Source organism: Dermochelys coriacea, chromosome 17 (genome assembly GCF_009764565.3).
Source record: "Dermochelys coriacea isolate rDerCor1 chromosome 17, rDerCor1.pri.v4, whole genome shotgun sequence".
NCBI classification, from domain to species: Eukaryota; Metazoa; Chordata; order Testudines; family Dermochelyidae; genus Dermochelys; species Dermochelys coriacea.
Genome location: NC_050084.1, coordinates 17,352,548 through 17,367,544, shown reverse-complemented (window position 1 = coordinate 17,367,544; position 14,997 = coordinate 17,352,548). Strand labels below are relative to the sequence as shown.

Here is a 14,997-nt window from a genome sequence, read left to right as displayed (position 1 = left end):
TCTCTCAGCCTATCCTGATCCTCCCACTGCCTGCACCTCTCTCTAACTCATCTCCCCCACTGCAGCACCCTCAACACTGATCTCCATTTGGTTACTTCAGACCCCCCCGATCAGTCACTCCCTCCCCACCTACCCCCTCATCCTGCCCCCGTCACTCCCTCCTCACATACTCCCTCATCCTGCCCCCAATCCGTCCCTGTCTTCCCTTCCCACCCCCCCTCCCTCACCTGCCTTCCCACCCCCCCATCAGTCACTCCCTCCACCCTCATCCCACCCCCACATCCGTCCCTGCCTCCCCACCCCATCCCTTCCTCCCCGTGCCTGCTTCCCCACCTACCCCCGATCAGTCACTCCCTCCCCCATCCCACCTACCCCCCCGTGCCTGCCTTCCCACCTACCCCCCAATCAGTCACTCCCTCCCCCATCCCACCCCCACATCCATCCCTGCCTTCCCCCTACCCCCCCCGTGCCTGCCTTCCCACCTACCCCCCCGATCAGTCACTCCCTCCCCACCTACCCCTCATCCCATCCCCGTCACTCCCTCCTCACCTACCTCCTCATCCTGCCCCCAATCCATCCCTGTCTTCCCTTCCCACCCCCCCTCCCTCACTTGCCTTCCCACCCCCCATCAGTCACTCCCTCCACCCTCATCCCATCCCCACATCCGTCCCTGCCTCCCTACCCTGTGCCTGCCTCCCCACCTACCCCCGATCAGTCACTCCCTCCCCCATCCCACCCCCACATCCATCCCTGCCTTCCCACCTACCCCCATCAGTCAGTCCCTCCCCCCCACCCCCCCCGATCAGTCAGTCACTCCCTCCCCCCTCATCCCACCCCTCCCTCGTGCCTGCCTTCCCACCTACCCCCCCGATCAGTCACTCCCTCCCCCATCCCACCCCCACATCCATCCCTGCCTTCCCACCTACCCCCATCAGTCACTCCCTCCCCCCCACCCCCCGATCAGTCAGTCACTCCCTCCCCCCTCATCCCATCCCTCCCCCATGCCTGCCTTCCCACCTACCCCCCCGATCAGTCACTCCCTCCCCATCCCACCCCCACATCCGTCCCTGCCTTCCCACCTACCCCCATCAGTCACTCCCTCCCCCCCACCCCCCGATCAGTCAGTCACTCCCTCCCCCCTCATCCCATCCCTCCCCCATGCCTGCCTTCCCACCTACCCCCCTCGTGCCTGCCTTCCCACCTACCCCCCCGATCAGTCACTCCCTCCCCATCCCACCCCCACATCCGTCCCTGCCTTCCCCCTACCCCCCCGTGCCTGCCTTCCCACCTACCCCCCGATCAGTCACTCCCTCCCCCATCCCACCCCCACATCCGTCCCTGCCTTCCCCCTACCCCCCCGTGCCTGCCTTCCCACCTACCCCCCCGATCAGTCACTCCCTCCCCCATCCCACCCCCACATCCGTCCCTGCCTTCCCACCTACCCCCCGATCAGTCACTCCCTCCCCCATCCCACCCCCACATCCGTCCCTGCCTTCCCCCTACCCCCCCGTGCCTGCCTTCCCACCTACCCCCCCGATCAGTCACTCCCTCCCCCATCCCACCCCCACATCCGTCCCTGCCTTCCCACCTACCCCCCCGATCAGTCACTCCCTCCCCCATCCCACCCCCACATCCATCCCTGCCTTCCCACCTCCCCCCCGATCAGTCACTCCCTCCCCCCACCACCCGATCAGTCAGTCACTTCCTCCCCCCTCATCCCACCTACCCCCCCGTGCCTGCCTTCCCACCTCCCCCCCCCATCAGTCACTCCCTCCCCACCTACCCCCCCATCCCGCCCCTCACCTCCTCGCTCTCGCTGCGGGCCCCGGCCGCCGGCCCCGAGGCGCGGCTCTCCAGCACCTCGCAGAACTGCTCCAGGCTGACGGCCTCCTCGCCGCGGCCCAGCCGCTCCTCCAGCCAACGCACCAGGGTGCTGTGGTGCCGGGACACCAGCGACTCGGGCAGGGCGGCCTCCCGCAGCCGGGCCGTGGCCTCCCGCAGCCGGGCCTGCTCCAGCAGCACCGTGGCCGGCGGCAGCGGAGGGAGCGGGCCCAGCCCAGACGGGGAGGCAGCTCCGGGCTGCTCGGCTGCCGCCGTCCCTTCCATCTCCTCCTCGGCCCCCTCCTCCTCCTCCTCGCTGCTGTGGCTCGCCACGTTCCCCATGGACCAGGAGCTCGCTCTTGCCGCCGGCGGCCTCAGGCCTCGCGCCGCCGCCGCCTCCGACCGACCGACCCGGCTTAGTCAGCAACCTCCCCCGGCCCCGCGGCACCTGTCAATCCCGGAGGAAGGGGAGTCACACAGCCGCCAAGCGACAGCCGGCGTCGTAAAACCCCCACCCCGTCGGCGTTTTTACCAGATTACCGTAAAGCGAGGGGCGTCGCCACGCTGCCGCAATTTGACGAGCGCGGTCGTCGTGAAATAACCAGCGACGCGGCACCGCCCTCCTTTTTGGCCGCGCCACCGTAAAGCGACAAAAGCGTCGTAAAAGCTAAGGCAAGAAGTTCTTGCCCGCGGGCAAAATGGCGGCTGAACGCACCCTTGAAGAAACGGGGTGAGGCCAACTGTCATTCCCGCCATTTTGGTTACGGGCGGCTGCAGCCCTTTCAACTCCGGCTTCGATGGGGCTGCGGGGGCTCGTGGTTCCCGCGCTGGGCTTGGCTGCCGCCTGGCTGCTGGGCCTCGGGTTCGATCCCAGCTCCTGGCCGCTCCCTTCCTTCTCCGGGCGGGGCCGGCTGCTGAGCCCCGCCGAGCTCGCGCGTTACACGGGCGCGCAGGGCGGCCCCGGCCTCTACCTGGCGGTGCTGGGGCAGGTGTTCGACGTGCGCCGGGGGCACAAGCACTACGGGCCGGGGGGGGCCTACAGTGTCTTCGCAGGTATCCCCTGTCGGCGCGGGATCCCGGGGAGAGCACCCCATGCCTCTGGGTTTTGCCCCCCCCTTCCCCCGTGTGGCAGGGCCAGAGCCCCGCTGTTCCTGCTAGCGGCAGGGCTGGAGCCAACCCACCCCCCGCAGTCCCGTGTGGATCCCGTAGCCGGGGGCAGGTAGGTTGTTGGTCTCTTTGACCGAAACGGGGGTGGGGGGGCAAGGGGTGCGCTGTGGATTATAGAGCGGATCCTCAGTTAGACGGGGCGGGGGGGTCCGTCTGCACACCCACGAGCCGAATCCTATCCCGGCTGGATGCTCATCCTGCCTGTCCTACAGGGAAAGACGCCTCCAGGGCTTTTGTGACGGGAGATTTCACCTACGCCGGCCTTGTGGATGATGTTTCTGGGTTATCTCCATCAGAAATGTTGACGATAAAAAACTGGCTCTCTTTCTACAGTGAGAACTACATCTTTGTTGGTACGTGATCTGTAGCATAGCCGAGTCATAATATAGCAGCAGAGCTGGATGAATCCTCAGAAGCCTTGTTTGGTGTATATTATCAAGGCTTAATACTGTAGCAGGTGAGCAGGGACACGCTTGCATCCATAGAGTAATGAGCCAGCCAGTTGTCTCTCTTCTCTGGCGGGGTGGTTGTTCCAAGGAAAGCATTCTTTTCGTATTGCAAAGTTACAGTTTGGGCTACCACATGCAAAGCAGCAAAAAATTCCCTTTGAAGCAGGTAGGATAGTAATGTGGGCTATATCAGTAGTGAAGACAGAGAGCTAAAAGCTGCACCAAACTCTCTTAATTCCTGAATTGTAACATGCCACAGAAAGTAGAAGAGGGTGATGTACCAAAAGTCTGTTTGTAGTTTAGAAGAATATACCAAATTTGCTGATTATTCCTCCTAACAAACTTATAACAGGTGGGGGGGGGAGAGAGAGAGAGAGAGAGAGATGAAGGAAAATGGGTATGTTTGAGCCCCAGTCTTATAAACACACCCCTGAATAATCCTGTTGAGTTCAGTGAGACTGTTTGCTCACTGCAAACATATTTTAAATTGGACCTGTTTACACTTAGCCAGGAATACATGATAGACCTCAACCATGACTCTTGTATTTGTGACTGCAAAGGAATTAGGCAAGAGGATTGACTTTTCATTTAGATAAACTAGAGCTTCTCTCAGCTATTGGCTGAAAATGTAGACAGACTTCTGTAACCTTACCTTCACACACAACAATTGTAAACCTGGTTTTTGTTTCTGATTGATTCATCTTTTTTCACACTGGATAATAGTGACTAAAGTTCTCAAATTATCTGAAATCTTCTGTGTTCTGGAAATTTGTCCCATTGACACCAGGATCCATTATGTATACATCCATCTTACTCTGTACATTAGCCAAGTAAATGGGTTTGGGGAGCATTGCAACAAGAGGGGAATTAAAGGAGGAGTGTACATTTTATTTTCTACTGCTACACAAATGTAATGAAATTGCAACAGTAAGAATAGTCTGATAGAAATCTATTTGGCATTTCAGGAGCAGTATTGTGAGAAAAGACCGTATAATATGGGAAGCAATGTTGTCTAGTGGTTAGATAAGAGGACTGATTGTTAAGACTCTTGGATTCTATTGCTGATCTTCAGTATGTGATTTAACATCTGTGCCTGTTTCTCCATCTGTAAAATAGGCTTAATTCATTTTCTCTATCATGTCTATGTTAATGTTTGTAAAAAGTTTTGAGATTCCTGGTCAGAAGGGACTAAGTTGTGGACACTTAATTATGTTATTTCTAAAATAATATAAGTAGGATTTCCCAAAGCAGGACTTAAATAATACAGTATGCTGCTTTTTATAGGGTTCCTAGAGCTTTTTGAGGCATTTTTTAAAAAATGCCATAGTCTTAGTGGATCTTTTTACTCCCTCAAAAGGCAAACTGGTAGGAAGATTCTATGATGAAAATGGGGCACCCACAAGAGCTCTGGAACAGGCCAAGGCTGTCATCGAAGAAGTGCTGAAGTTCAATGGACAAAAGGATGAGAAGAAGCAGTTCCCTCCCTGTAACTCTGAATGGAGCTCAACCAGTGGCAGCAGATTCTGGTGTTCCAAACAAAGGTAGACATTGCCTTCCTGCTGGTGTGGTCGGACTCTGCAGTGCCAAGCACCTTGACATCTCTGATCTGAGACCTTATCTATGCTGGTCTAAGTACCACTGACAGTTTTGGCACAGATCCAGCGGAAATCATTTTTGATGTGGTTAAGCCAGGCAGCAAGGATGATTGTTTTGTATAAAGTGTGTGGCCTTGGGTAAGCCACTTAACCTCTTATCCCCATGGGACAGATGAGATTGCTAAGTAAATTATAGCAGAGGGAGAACTCTGCTATAGCTAAGAACTCCTTTCTGTTTGCAGGTTGATGCTAAGTGCTCTAAAACCTGGAAGGGGTTACTTGGATCCTCCCCACATTCTCCCCTCCTGTGGGAATGGAGGGGTCCCTGTTCGTTGAGGTGGGGGGTCTGAGCCCCTTTCCCTGCTCCCCTCGTGTGAGTTGAGATCAGAGGGTCCCTGTGCTTCTTGGAGAAGTGGGCTGAGCCTCTGTCCTTGAAGCTTGAAATAGCTTAACTCTTCCATTCCTAATTCTAAGAAGTTTTTGAGTTTTGCTGAACTCTCATTCTGGATGGGCTGAGATAACACAGAATTAAGGGTGCCCAATTGTAGCAAAGCTTTTTTGTCAGTGAATTATATCTAACACGCAGGAGTGTTGCAAGTATTGCTTAGCAAGGCCCTCGTACAGCACTGTGGAAGTCGGAGCCTTCTAAGTACTTGCTCACTCTGGCTAGCCTCAGCTTAGTAGAATGGTAGGAATTCTGCATTAGCATTAATGTAGCCTGGGAAGTGGTATCTTCAGAGACCATAAACTCGGAAAGTACAGATGCTAACCTTAAGATTCTACTGTGTAGTATGTAAAATGCTGTTTATGTGAACTACTATTCTGTTGAGGCCTTTTATCTAAAGATAGCAGTCTGAGTAGGCGAGTTGATACCTGTGTGTGAGCAGCAATTCCGACAACTGAAACCAGTCGCAAGGATCTGATGGAAGCATTAGTACAAAATGAAGGTTGCAGTTTCCCAGTAGTTCTGCCCATGAAGTGAATGCTGGAGACAGTATCTGTCTGATCAAATTCATTTGAAGTTTGGCAGATGTAACCAGCATGAACTGCATTCTAATAAAAATCAGCGGAGAAACAAACACTGCCACAGATACCAGGGCTAAAGGGCAAGACATATTTTTCTCTGTTTACAGAAATGTACACGTAGCCCTTAAGCGCTTGATTTTTAAATTTAAAAAAAAAAAACAATAATTCTTACTTGGTGCCAGTGCTCTATTATGACCCTGATCTAACAGCACATTTAAGTACGTGCTTAACTTTAAGCATGTGAGAACATAAGAATGGCCATACTAAGTCAGACCAAAGGTCCATTTAGCCCAGTATCCTGTCTTCTGACAATGGCCAATTCCCAGTGCCTGAGATGGAATGAATAGAATGGGTAATCATCAAGTGATCCATCCCCTGTCACCCATTTCCAGCTTCTGGCAAACAGAGGTTAGGGACAGCATCCCTGCCCATCCTGGCTAATGGCTATTGATGAACCTATCCTCCATGAGTTTATCTAGTTCTTTTTTGAACCCTATTATAGTCTTGGCCTATGCAACACCCTCTGACAAGTAGTTTCACAGGTTGACTGTGTTGTGTGGGAAAAAATACTTCGTTTTATTTTAAACCTGCTGCCTGTTAATTTCATTTGGTGACCCCTAGTCTTTGTGTGAGAGTAAATAACATTTCCTTATTGACTTTCTCCACACCAGTCATGATTTTATAGATCTCTATCATATTCCCCCTTAGTCGTCTCTTTTCCACGCTGAAAAGTCCCAGTCTTATTAATCTCTCCTCATATGGAAGCCGTTCCATCCCCCTAATCATTTTTGTTGCTCCTTTCTGAACCTTTTCCAATTCCAATCTCTTTTTTTTTTTTTTTTTTTTGAGATGGGGTGACCATATCTGCATGCAGTATTCAAGATGTGGGCGTACCATGAATTTATATAGCAGCAATATGATATTTTCTGCCTGATTATCTATCCCTTTCTTAATGGTTCCCAACATTTTGTCTGCTTTTTTGATTGCACATTGAGTGGATGTTTTCAGAGAACTATCCACAATAACTCCAAGATCTTTCTTAAGTGGTAACAGCTAATTTAGACCCCATCATTCTATATGTATAGTTGGGATTATGTTTTCCAATGGGTTTCAGAGTAGCAGCCATGTTAGTCTGTATTCGCAAAAAAGAAAAGGAGTACTTGTGGCACCTTAGAGACTAACATTTATTTGAGCATAAGCTTTCGTGAGCTACATGCATCTGATGAAGTGAGCTGTAACTCACGAAAGCTTATGCTCAAATAAATTTGTTAGTCTCTAAGGTGCCACAAGTACTCCTTTTCTTTTTTGTTTTCCAATATGCATTCCTTTGCATTTATCAACATTGAATTTCATCTGCCATTTTGTTGCCCAGTCGCCCAGTCTTGTGAGATCCTTTTGTAGTTCTTCACAGCCTACTTGGGACTTAACTATCTTGAATAGTTTTGTATCATCTGCAAATTTTACCACCTCACTATTTACCCCTTTTTCCAGATTACTTATGAATATATTGAATAAGACTGATCCCAGTACAGACCCATGGAGGACACCACTATTTACCTCTCTCCATTCTGAAAACTGACCATTTCTTCCTACTCTTTGTTTCCTATCTTTTAACCAGTTACCAGTCCATGAGAGGACCTTCCCTCTTATCCCATGACAGCTTACTTTGCTTAACAGCCTTTGGTGAGGGACCTTGTCAAAGGCTCTCTGAAAATCTAAGTACACTGGATCCCCCTTGTCCAGATGCTTGTTGACCCCCTCAAATAATTCTAGTAGATTGGTGAGGCATGATTTCCCTTTACAAAAACTATGTTAACTCATCCCCAACAAATTATTTTCATCTACGTGTCTGACAATTTTGTTCTTTACTTTCGTTCTTTACAGTTTGCCCAGTACTGAAATCAGGCTTACCAGCCTGTAATTGCCGGGATCATCTCTGGAGCCCTTTTTAAAAATTGGCATCACATTAGCTAGGGTCCAGTCATTCGGTACAGAAGCTGATTTAAATGGTAAGTTACAAATAAGGCTACAAGTTTGTCACAGAGATCACAGGTTCTGTACCTTTCCATGACTTCTGCAGCGGCCGGCCGGTGTGCCTGGCTCAGGGGAAGCTCAGGCAGCCCCTGCACCAGGCGCGCTAGCCGCTGCTGAGGCAATCTCGGGCTCCCAGCGCCCACCCCCTCAGCCAGCAGCAGAGTTTGGGTGTGGGAGGAGGCAGGGGATTGGAGCACGGGACAGGGTGAGGTGGGCTCTTGGTGATGCTTACCGTGGGGGGGGGGGGAGCGGCTCCTCAGAAGCAGTGACATCTCCCTTGCTCAGCTGCGGGCTGCTTCTGCCCAGAGCGCTGGCTTCACAGCTCCCATTGGCCAGGAAGCGGGACCAATGGGAATTGCTGGGACGGTGCCTGCAGGCGAGGCAGCACATAGAGCTGCTTGGCCATGCCTCTGCCTAGCAGCTGAGCGAGGGGGATGTCACCCCTTCTGGAGAGCCCCCCAGGTAAGAACCCCCCAGAGCCCACCTCACCTGGTCCCATGCCCCAACCCTCTGCCCCTCCCACACCCAAACTCTGCTGCTGCTGCAGGGGGGAGGCAAGGAGCTAGGTAGGGATCCTGCTGGCCCTGCCAAACTCGCCCTAGCACTAGTGGGGGGGGGGGGCCATGCGCTGCTGCCCATTGTCTCCCGGCACCTGCGGGGCCCCTGGGAAGCCGTTCCTGCCCCCAAGTTTTATTCACTGGTATTTTTAGTAAAAGTCATAGATAGGTCACGGGCCGGGAATTTTTGTTTACAGCCCATGATCTGTCCATGACTTTTACTAAAAATACCTGTGACTTAGTTACAAACTAGTTAGTAGTTCTGCAGTTTCACATTTGGCTTCCTTCAGAACTCTTGGGTGAATACCATCTCGGTCCTGGTGACTTATTACTGTTTAGTTCATCAGTTTGTTCCAAAACTCCTCTAATGACACTTCAATCTGGGACGGTTCCTCAGATTTGTCACCTAAAAAGAATGGCTCAGGTTTAGGAATCTCCCTCCCAGCCTCATCCGTGACGATTGATGCGAAGAATTGATTTAGTTTCTCCGCAATGGCCTTATTGTCCTTGAGTGCTCCTTTAGCATCTCGACCGTCGAGTGGCCCTACTGGTTGTTTAGCAGGTTTCCTGCTTCTGATGTATTTTTTTAAAAAAACCTGCTATTACTTTTTGAGTCTTTGGCTAGCTGTTCTTCAAATTCTTTTTTAGCCTTCCTAATTATATTTTTACACTTCATTTGCCAGAGTTTATGCTCCTTTCTATTTTCCTCACTAAGATTTAACTTCCACTTTTTAAAGGATGCTTTTTGTCTCTCACTGCTTCTTTTACTCTGATGTTTAGCCACGGTGGCACTTTTTTGGTTCTCTTCCTATGTTTTTTAATTTGGAGTAAATATTGAAGTTGAGCCTCTATTATGGTGTCTTTAAAAAGTTTCCATTCAGCTTGCAGGGATTTTACTTTTGGAACTTTACCTTTTAATTTCTGTTTCACTAACTTCCTCATTTTTGTGTAGTCCCCCTTTATGAAAATAAATGCTAGTGTCGAGTTGCTGTGGTGTTTTCCCTGCCCCAGGGATGTTAAATTTAATTATATTATGGTCCAGCTATATTCACCTCTTGGATCAGATCCTGTGCTCCACTCAGGACTTAATCAAGAATTGCCTCTCTTGTGGGCTCCAGGACCAGCTGCTCCAAGAAGCAGTCATTTAAGGTGTTAAACTTTATCTGTGTCCTGTCCTGAGATGTACCCAGTCAATATAGGATAGCTGAATTTTTTTTATTTTTATAGTTTCTCTAAACTCCCTGAGCATTTCACAGTCACTATCACCATCCTGGTCAGTAATATAGCCCTACTACTATATTCTTATTATTAGAGCATGGAATTACTATCCACAGAGATTCTATGGTACAGTTTGGTTCATTTAAGATTACTTCATGTGATTCTATGCTTTCTTTTGCATATAGTGCCACTCCCCCACCAGCACAACCTGTTCTGTCCTTCTGATGTATTTTGTACCTTGGTATTATTGTGTCCCATGGATTATCCTCATTCCACCAAGTTTCTGTGATGCCTATTAGATCAATATCCTCATTTAATAGGAGGTACTCTAGTTCACCCATCTTGATATTTAGACTTCTAGCATTTGTATATACGCACTTTAAAAACTTGTCACTTTTTAGCTGTCTGCTATTATATGATGATATTGAATGGGACTCTCTTTAATTTGACTATTTCTCATCAGATCCTACCTCTATTTTATCATCTTCCATCCTCTCCTCCTTATTAGGACATAGAGAATATCCATTATAGAACCTCCCCAAAGGGATGTCTCTGTCTGAACCATGTGCCTCCTCCACACCTCTTGGCTTTCTCCCAGCCCTTAATTTAAAAACTGTTCTTTTTAATTTTAAGTGCCAGCAATCTGGTTCCATTTTGGTTTAGGTGGAACCTATTCTTCTTGTATTGGCTCTCCTTTTCCCAACATTTCCCTCAGTTCCTATTAAATCTAAACCCTTCCTCCTGATACCGTTGAGTCTCATCCATGCATTGAGTAGTTTGAGACTTCAATAGAACAGGTTGTATGCTTAAAAGTTAAGCTAGGAGGAGTTGCAAGCACTTTAGAAAATAGGATTAGCATTCAAAATCATCTCGACAAACTGGAGAAATGTCTGAATTAAATAGAATGAAATTCAGTAAGGACAAATGCAAAGTACTACACATAATTATCAATTGCACAAATACAAAATGGGAAATGACTGCCTAGGAAAGAGTATTGCAAAAGAGAGTCTGATGGTTACAGTAGATTAAACTAAATATAAAACAATGTAACAGTGTTGCAAAAAAAAAAAAAAGCCATAATTCTAGGATGTATGAGCAGGAGTGTCTTTAGCAAGACGTAAGTAATTTTTCTGCTCTACTCCACACTGATAAGGCATCAACTGGAGTACTAAGTCCAGTTCAGGAAAAATGGACAAATTGGAGAAAGTTCTGTGGAGAGCAAAAAAAAAAATGATTAGAGGTCTAGAAAACATGACCTATGAGGAAATATTGAAAAGAATGGGTTTGTTTAGGCTGGAGGAGAGAGGACTGAGGGGGGCGTAAGTCTTCAAGTATGTAAAAGATTTTATCAAGAGGAGGGTACTTGTCCTGTCTTCAGTAGTCAAGGAGAACAAGAAGTAATAGGCTTAAATTGCAGCAAGGAAGATTTAATGTAGACATTAGGGAAAATTTCCTAACTATAAGGGTAGTTAAGAACTGGAACAAATTACCTAGGGATGTTATGTAATCTCTGTCACTGGAGATTTTTAAAAACATGTTATCTAGATCATCCCAGATGAGTGTTTGTCTAATACTCTAGGGCTGTCTACACTAAAAATTAAGTCAACTTAAGTTGATGTACAGCCAGCACAGTCATTTAAAATCATGGCTCATGTGCACACTGTCCTTCTTCTGTCAGCTGTGTGCATCCCCACCAGGAGTGCTTCCACTGACTGAAGTGGGGCATTGTGGGGCACTGACAGCTGGAGCCCCACCTGGGGGCTGACAGGGAACAAGCAGTGGAAGTAACACAGGGTCTACGTAGACCCTGTTGCCCGAAGTCATATATCTCTTTCAGAAGTGGAGTCATGTTGATGTTCTGGGTGACTTACAGTGGCAGGAGCACTATTGTAGTGTAGACAGGTAGATGTAAGCTGCCTTATGTTGACCTAGCTCTGGAGTGTAGAGTAGTAGAGTGCTTCAGACCTATATTAGTGCTGGGGCCTGAACTAGATGACCTATTGAGGTCCTTTCCCCATCCTATAGTTCTAGGATTCTCTGTGTTCCAGTGTGCTGTTGGATTGAGGCCTATAGCATTTTCCTGTGGGTAATGTTTGAACACAATACTGGATGGTGGTCAGTGCATTCAGCTCCTGTTTTAAAAACACAGCTGTTAAGGAACTTTGCATCTTGCAATACCAGGTCTGAGAAGCGGCAGTAGTATATTAAGTTGACCTTTTCTTTAGTAACTTCACCACTAGTCCTACAGGAGTCCATGGTGTACATAATAAAAGGCATTGTTTTATTACAAAAGTTTATTTACAAGCATATAAAAGGTGGGGAGGGGTGTCTCTGCTGTTTGTTTATGGTATATAAAATCTTGAGTGGTGTGGAGAAAATGAATAAGGAAGTTACGTACTTGTTCTCATAATATAACTAGGGGCCACCAAATGAAATTAATGGGGAGGAGGTTTAAAACAAATAAAAGGAAGTTGTTCTTCACTCAGTGCACAGTCAAGCTGTGGAACTCCTTGCTGGAGGAGATTGTGAAGGCCAGGACTAGAAGAACAGGGTTTAATAGAGAACTGGATAAATTGAGGGAGGTTAAGTCCATTATGGCTATTAGCCAGGATAGCTAAGGAATGGCATCCCTAGCCTCTGTTTGTCAGAGCGTGGAGATGGATGGCAGGAGAGAGATCACTAGATCATTAACTGTCAAGTTTACTCTCTCTGGGGCACCTGGCATTCGCTACTGTTGGTAGACAGGATACTGGGCTGGATGGACCATTGGTCTGACCCAGTATGGCTATTCTTATGTTTGGGGGGGATTTTAAGAAATGGAGAAATAAAGGATGAAGGTTAGTCATTTGCTCTTTGCTGGGTGAGAGTACCTAGAGTGAAACTTACTTTACAGGGTCCAGCCAACAATTTGTTGCTCAGTAGGTCTAACAAAAGTTATCGGAAAGCTTGTGGATGTTAGATAATAAGGTTGCTGGCTTCTGGAGATGATCCTTGGCCCAGGTTTTAATGGATGTGTAGTTACCCCACCCCTCCTTCAGAAGGGTCTCCTATGCAGCTGTGGGTGGGAAATACACATCCACTGAGTGAGAAATAATGTGGGTTGATTTAAGCTGTTAGCTTGTATTTGATCATATTCTTCCATTCCTAGTGGGGGAGTGAACAGAGATTGGATTGGAGTCCCCAGGAAGCTGTACAAGCCTGGTTCCAGTGATAGTCACTGTGTGTGTGTAAGAACTACTGGACTTCCCTCTGGACAATTGGATTCTACTGAACACAGTGACAGAGGTGACTTGGACAATCCTAACTTGCAAGAATACAAGGGATGCTATACACTAGCTGACTGGTGCGTGTTAAAAGATTAAGGGAATAGCCATGTTAGACTCGATATGCATTTATTGTCCTAAAATGAAATGGTTGATTAGGTACAATAAAAACAATGCATGTTTTGAACCTTACAGTGGATTCTCTGTTATCTAAATCTGGGGAGACTTAAACAGGAATCAGTTTGTATAAGTTATACTTGAGTATATGTAAACATGTGAAAATGGCAGTAGAAGCAAGGGAAATGTGAGCATAGTAAGGAAAATGTTAAAACAGATCTTTGCTGATAGCTGTTTCTACAGCTGCTTGTTGGTGCATTGGTACTTAATTTTGACAAGAAAAAGTTTTTCTTCTGCAATCAAGAAGTAGATGTATGTATGGAATGGTGCTGGTGGATGTAATAGCTCATGGGCGGTGAGCTTGAAGCTAGCACACCACTACAGCCCTGTTTTCACTGACAAGCATACAAACCAGCCCCCCCTCTTCCCTCCTGTCACAATATGGCTGCTCTTACAGCAGAGTTATGCTAACATTCACTAATCTTCCTGTACCACCATGAACTTGCTGAGAAATGACTTAGCATTGTAGAGGCTTCAGTTATTTCTACAGTCATGTTAAACATTTACTAGGCTGTATGGTTTAAACTATCCAAAAGCTACACTTGTCAAATGAATCCAGGACACTAGGTGATGCATTCAGTGTTTCTACTATTTGTTGGGTACAGGAAACATTAAGGTATACCCAGTCCATCTCTATCCTCTCCCTCCACATATTTCCTATAACTTGCTATTTCCATAAAACTTACAAGCCATGAGTCACCTGTTCTAACTGAACCATGAAAGTGATGCACAGGCAGGTAACTGATTTTTCTGCTATAATCCATCTTTCCTCCTCCCTTACTCTTATTTACAACCTCTACATGTTGCATTGTCTCTAATTAGATTGCAAAGGCTTTAGGGCAGAAATCAGGGCTTTGAAAAGATCCAACCCATGTGTTCTAATTTGCAAAATCCAATAGTGGTGTGTGCTGCCTAAATAATTCAAGTTAGTACTGTTCTGTGCAGGGGCTACTCTGTACAAATTAGTGCATTAAACTGTTTTACAAAAGAGGAAAACTTCCTGAATTTTCCCTCCTCCACAAAATGCTTAACTAGTGCAAGTCACTAGTGACTGAGCACAAGACAGCAAAGCAGTATTCAAGAACTCGCTTAAGGAACATATGTATCCCTCCCCCCCCCCAAGATTTGGAGCTAGCACACCAGGTTCACTATAGCCTGGCTTTTTTTAAGTAGTGTACAGCAACAAATATGGTTGTGGTTTATAGATTTATTAAAGGTTTTTCTAGTTGTGTTGCCTCTCCAAGTTTTATGGTACTTCTGGCTCCTAGGCTTGAAGCTTCCGATAAGCTTTTTGCCACCTACCAAGGCTTCTATTGGGAAACTGAAGTTAAATACATGTTCAGGCTGCTTGACTGGAACCAAGTAGCTGAAACTATTTTGTTTAATCTGTTATGGGGCAAAACTCCCTTAGACTATGGCTCTAAAACATGTCTTCAGGTGCTGAATGTAGTCCTAAATTTTTAAATTTAGGATGTACCCAAATTAGACTTCAGTGCAGCAAGCTTTGCAAAATCTTCACAAAACAGCAAATGACAATGGACAGTTGTGGTCTTTGTAGTGATAGGAATACTAAGATTGCCATTTTCAGGGAGACAATCTACCCTGGGGAAAAAAAGATTGCCATTATCCCCTCAAAGCAGGATAATCCTTCTTACGTGGACTAGGACAGTAACCCAAAATGAAGACAAAA

The 14,997-nt window shown here is 47.4% G+C and overlaps 2 protein-coding genes across 7 annotated transcripts in view; one reads left to right on the top strand and one right to left on the bottom strand.

The window, feature by feature from the left end:
* Positions 1 to 2,337, bottom strand: part of ZZEF1 (zinc finger ZZ-type and EF-hand domain containing 1) — an 88,512-nt gene extending 86,175 nt beyond the window's left edge. Inside the window, exon 1 of one of the 3 annotated variants that reach the window (XM_043499620.1) lies at positions 1,804 to 2,337. In XM_043499620.1, the coding sequence (XP_043355555.1) occupies positions 1,804 to 2,163 (360 nt within the window). In that variant the 5' untranslated portion in view covers positions 2,164 to 2,337. The remainder of the gene's footprint in view (positions 1 to 1,803) is intronic. The other 2 variants (XM_038375637.2, XM_038375638.2) reach the window with 2 other exon arrangements.
* Positions 2,338 to 2,404: 67 nt separating this feature from the next.
* Positions 2,405 to 14,297, top strand: LOC119844590 (neuferricin). 4 transcript variants are annotated; one of them, XM_043499625.1, is made up of 4 exons: positions 2,405 to 2,551; positions 3,201 to 3,341; positions 4,795 to 4,978; positions 13,016 to 14,297. In XM_043499625.1, exons 2-4 carry the CDS (start codon positions 3,287 to 3,289, stop codon positions 13,227 to 13,229), a joined length of 453 nt encoding a protein of 150 aa, XP_043355560.1. In that variant the 5' UTR covers positions 2,405 to 2,551; positions 3,201 to 3,286; the 3' UTR covers positions 13,230 to 14,297. The 4 variants fall into 4 exon arrangements, with proteins under 4 accessions (XP_043355560.1, XP_038231573.1, XP_043355561.1 ...); XM_038375645.2 differs by having other exon boundaries at positions 2,458 to 2,874; XM_043499626.1 differs by having other exon boundaries at positions 2,463 to 2,606; positions 3,199 to 3,341.
* The last annotated feature ends 700 nt before the right edge of the window (positions 14,298 to 14,997 follow it).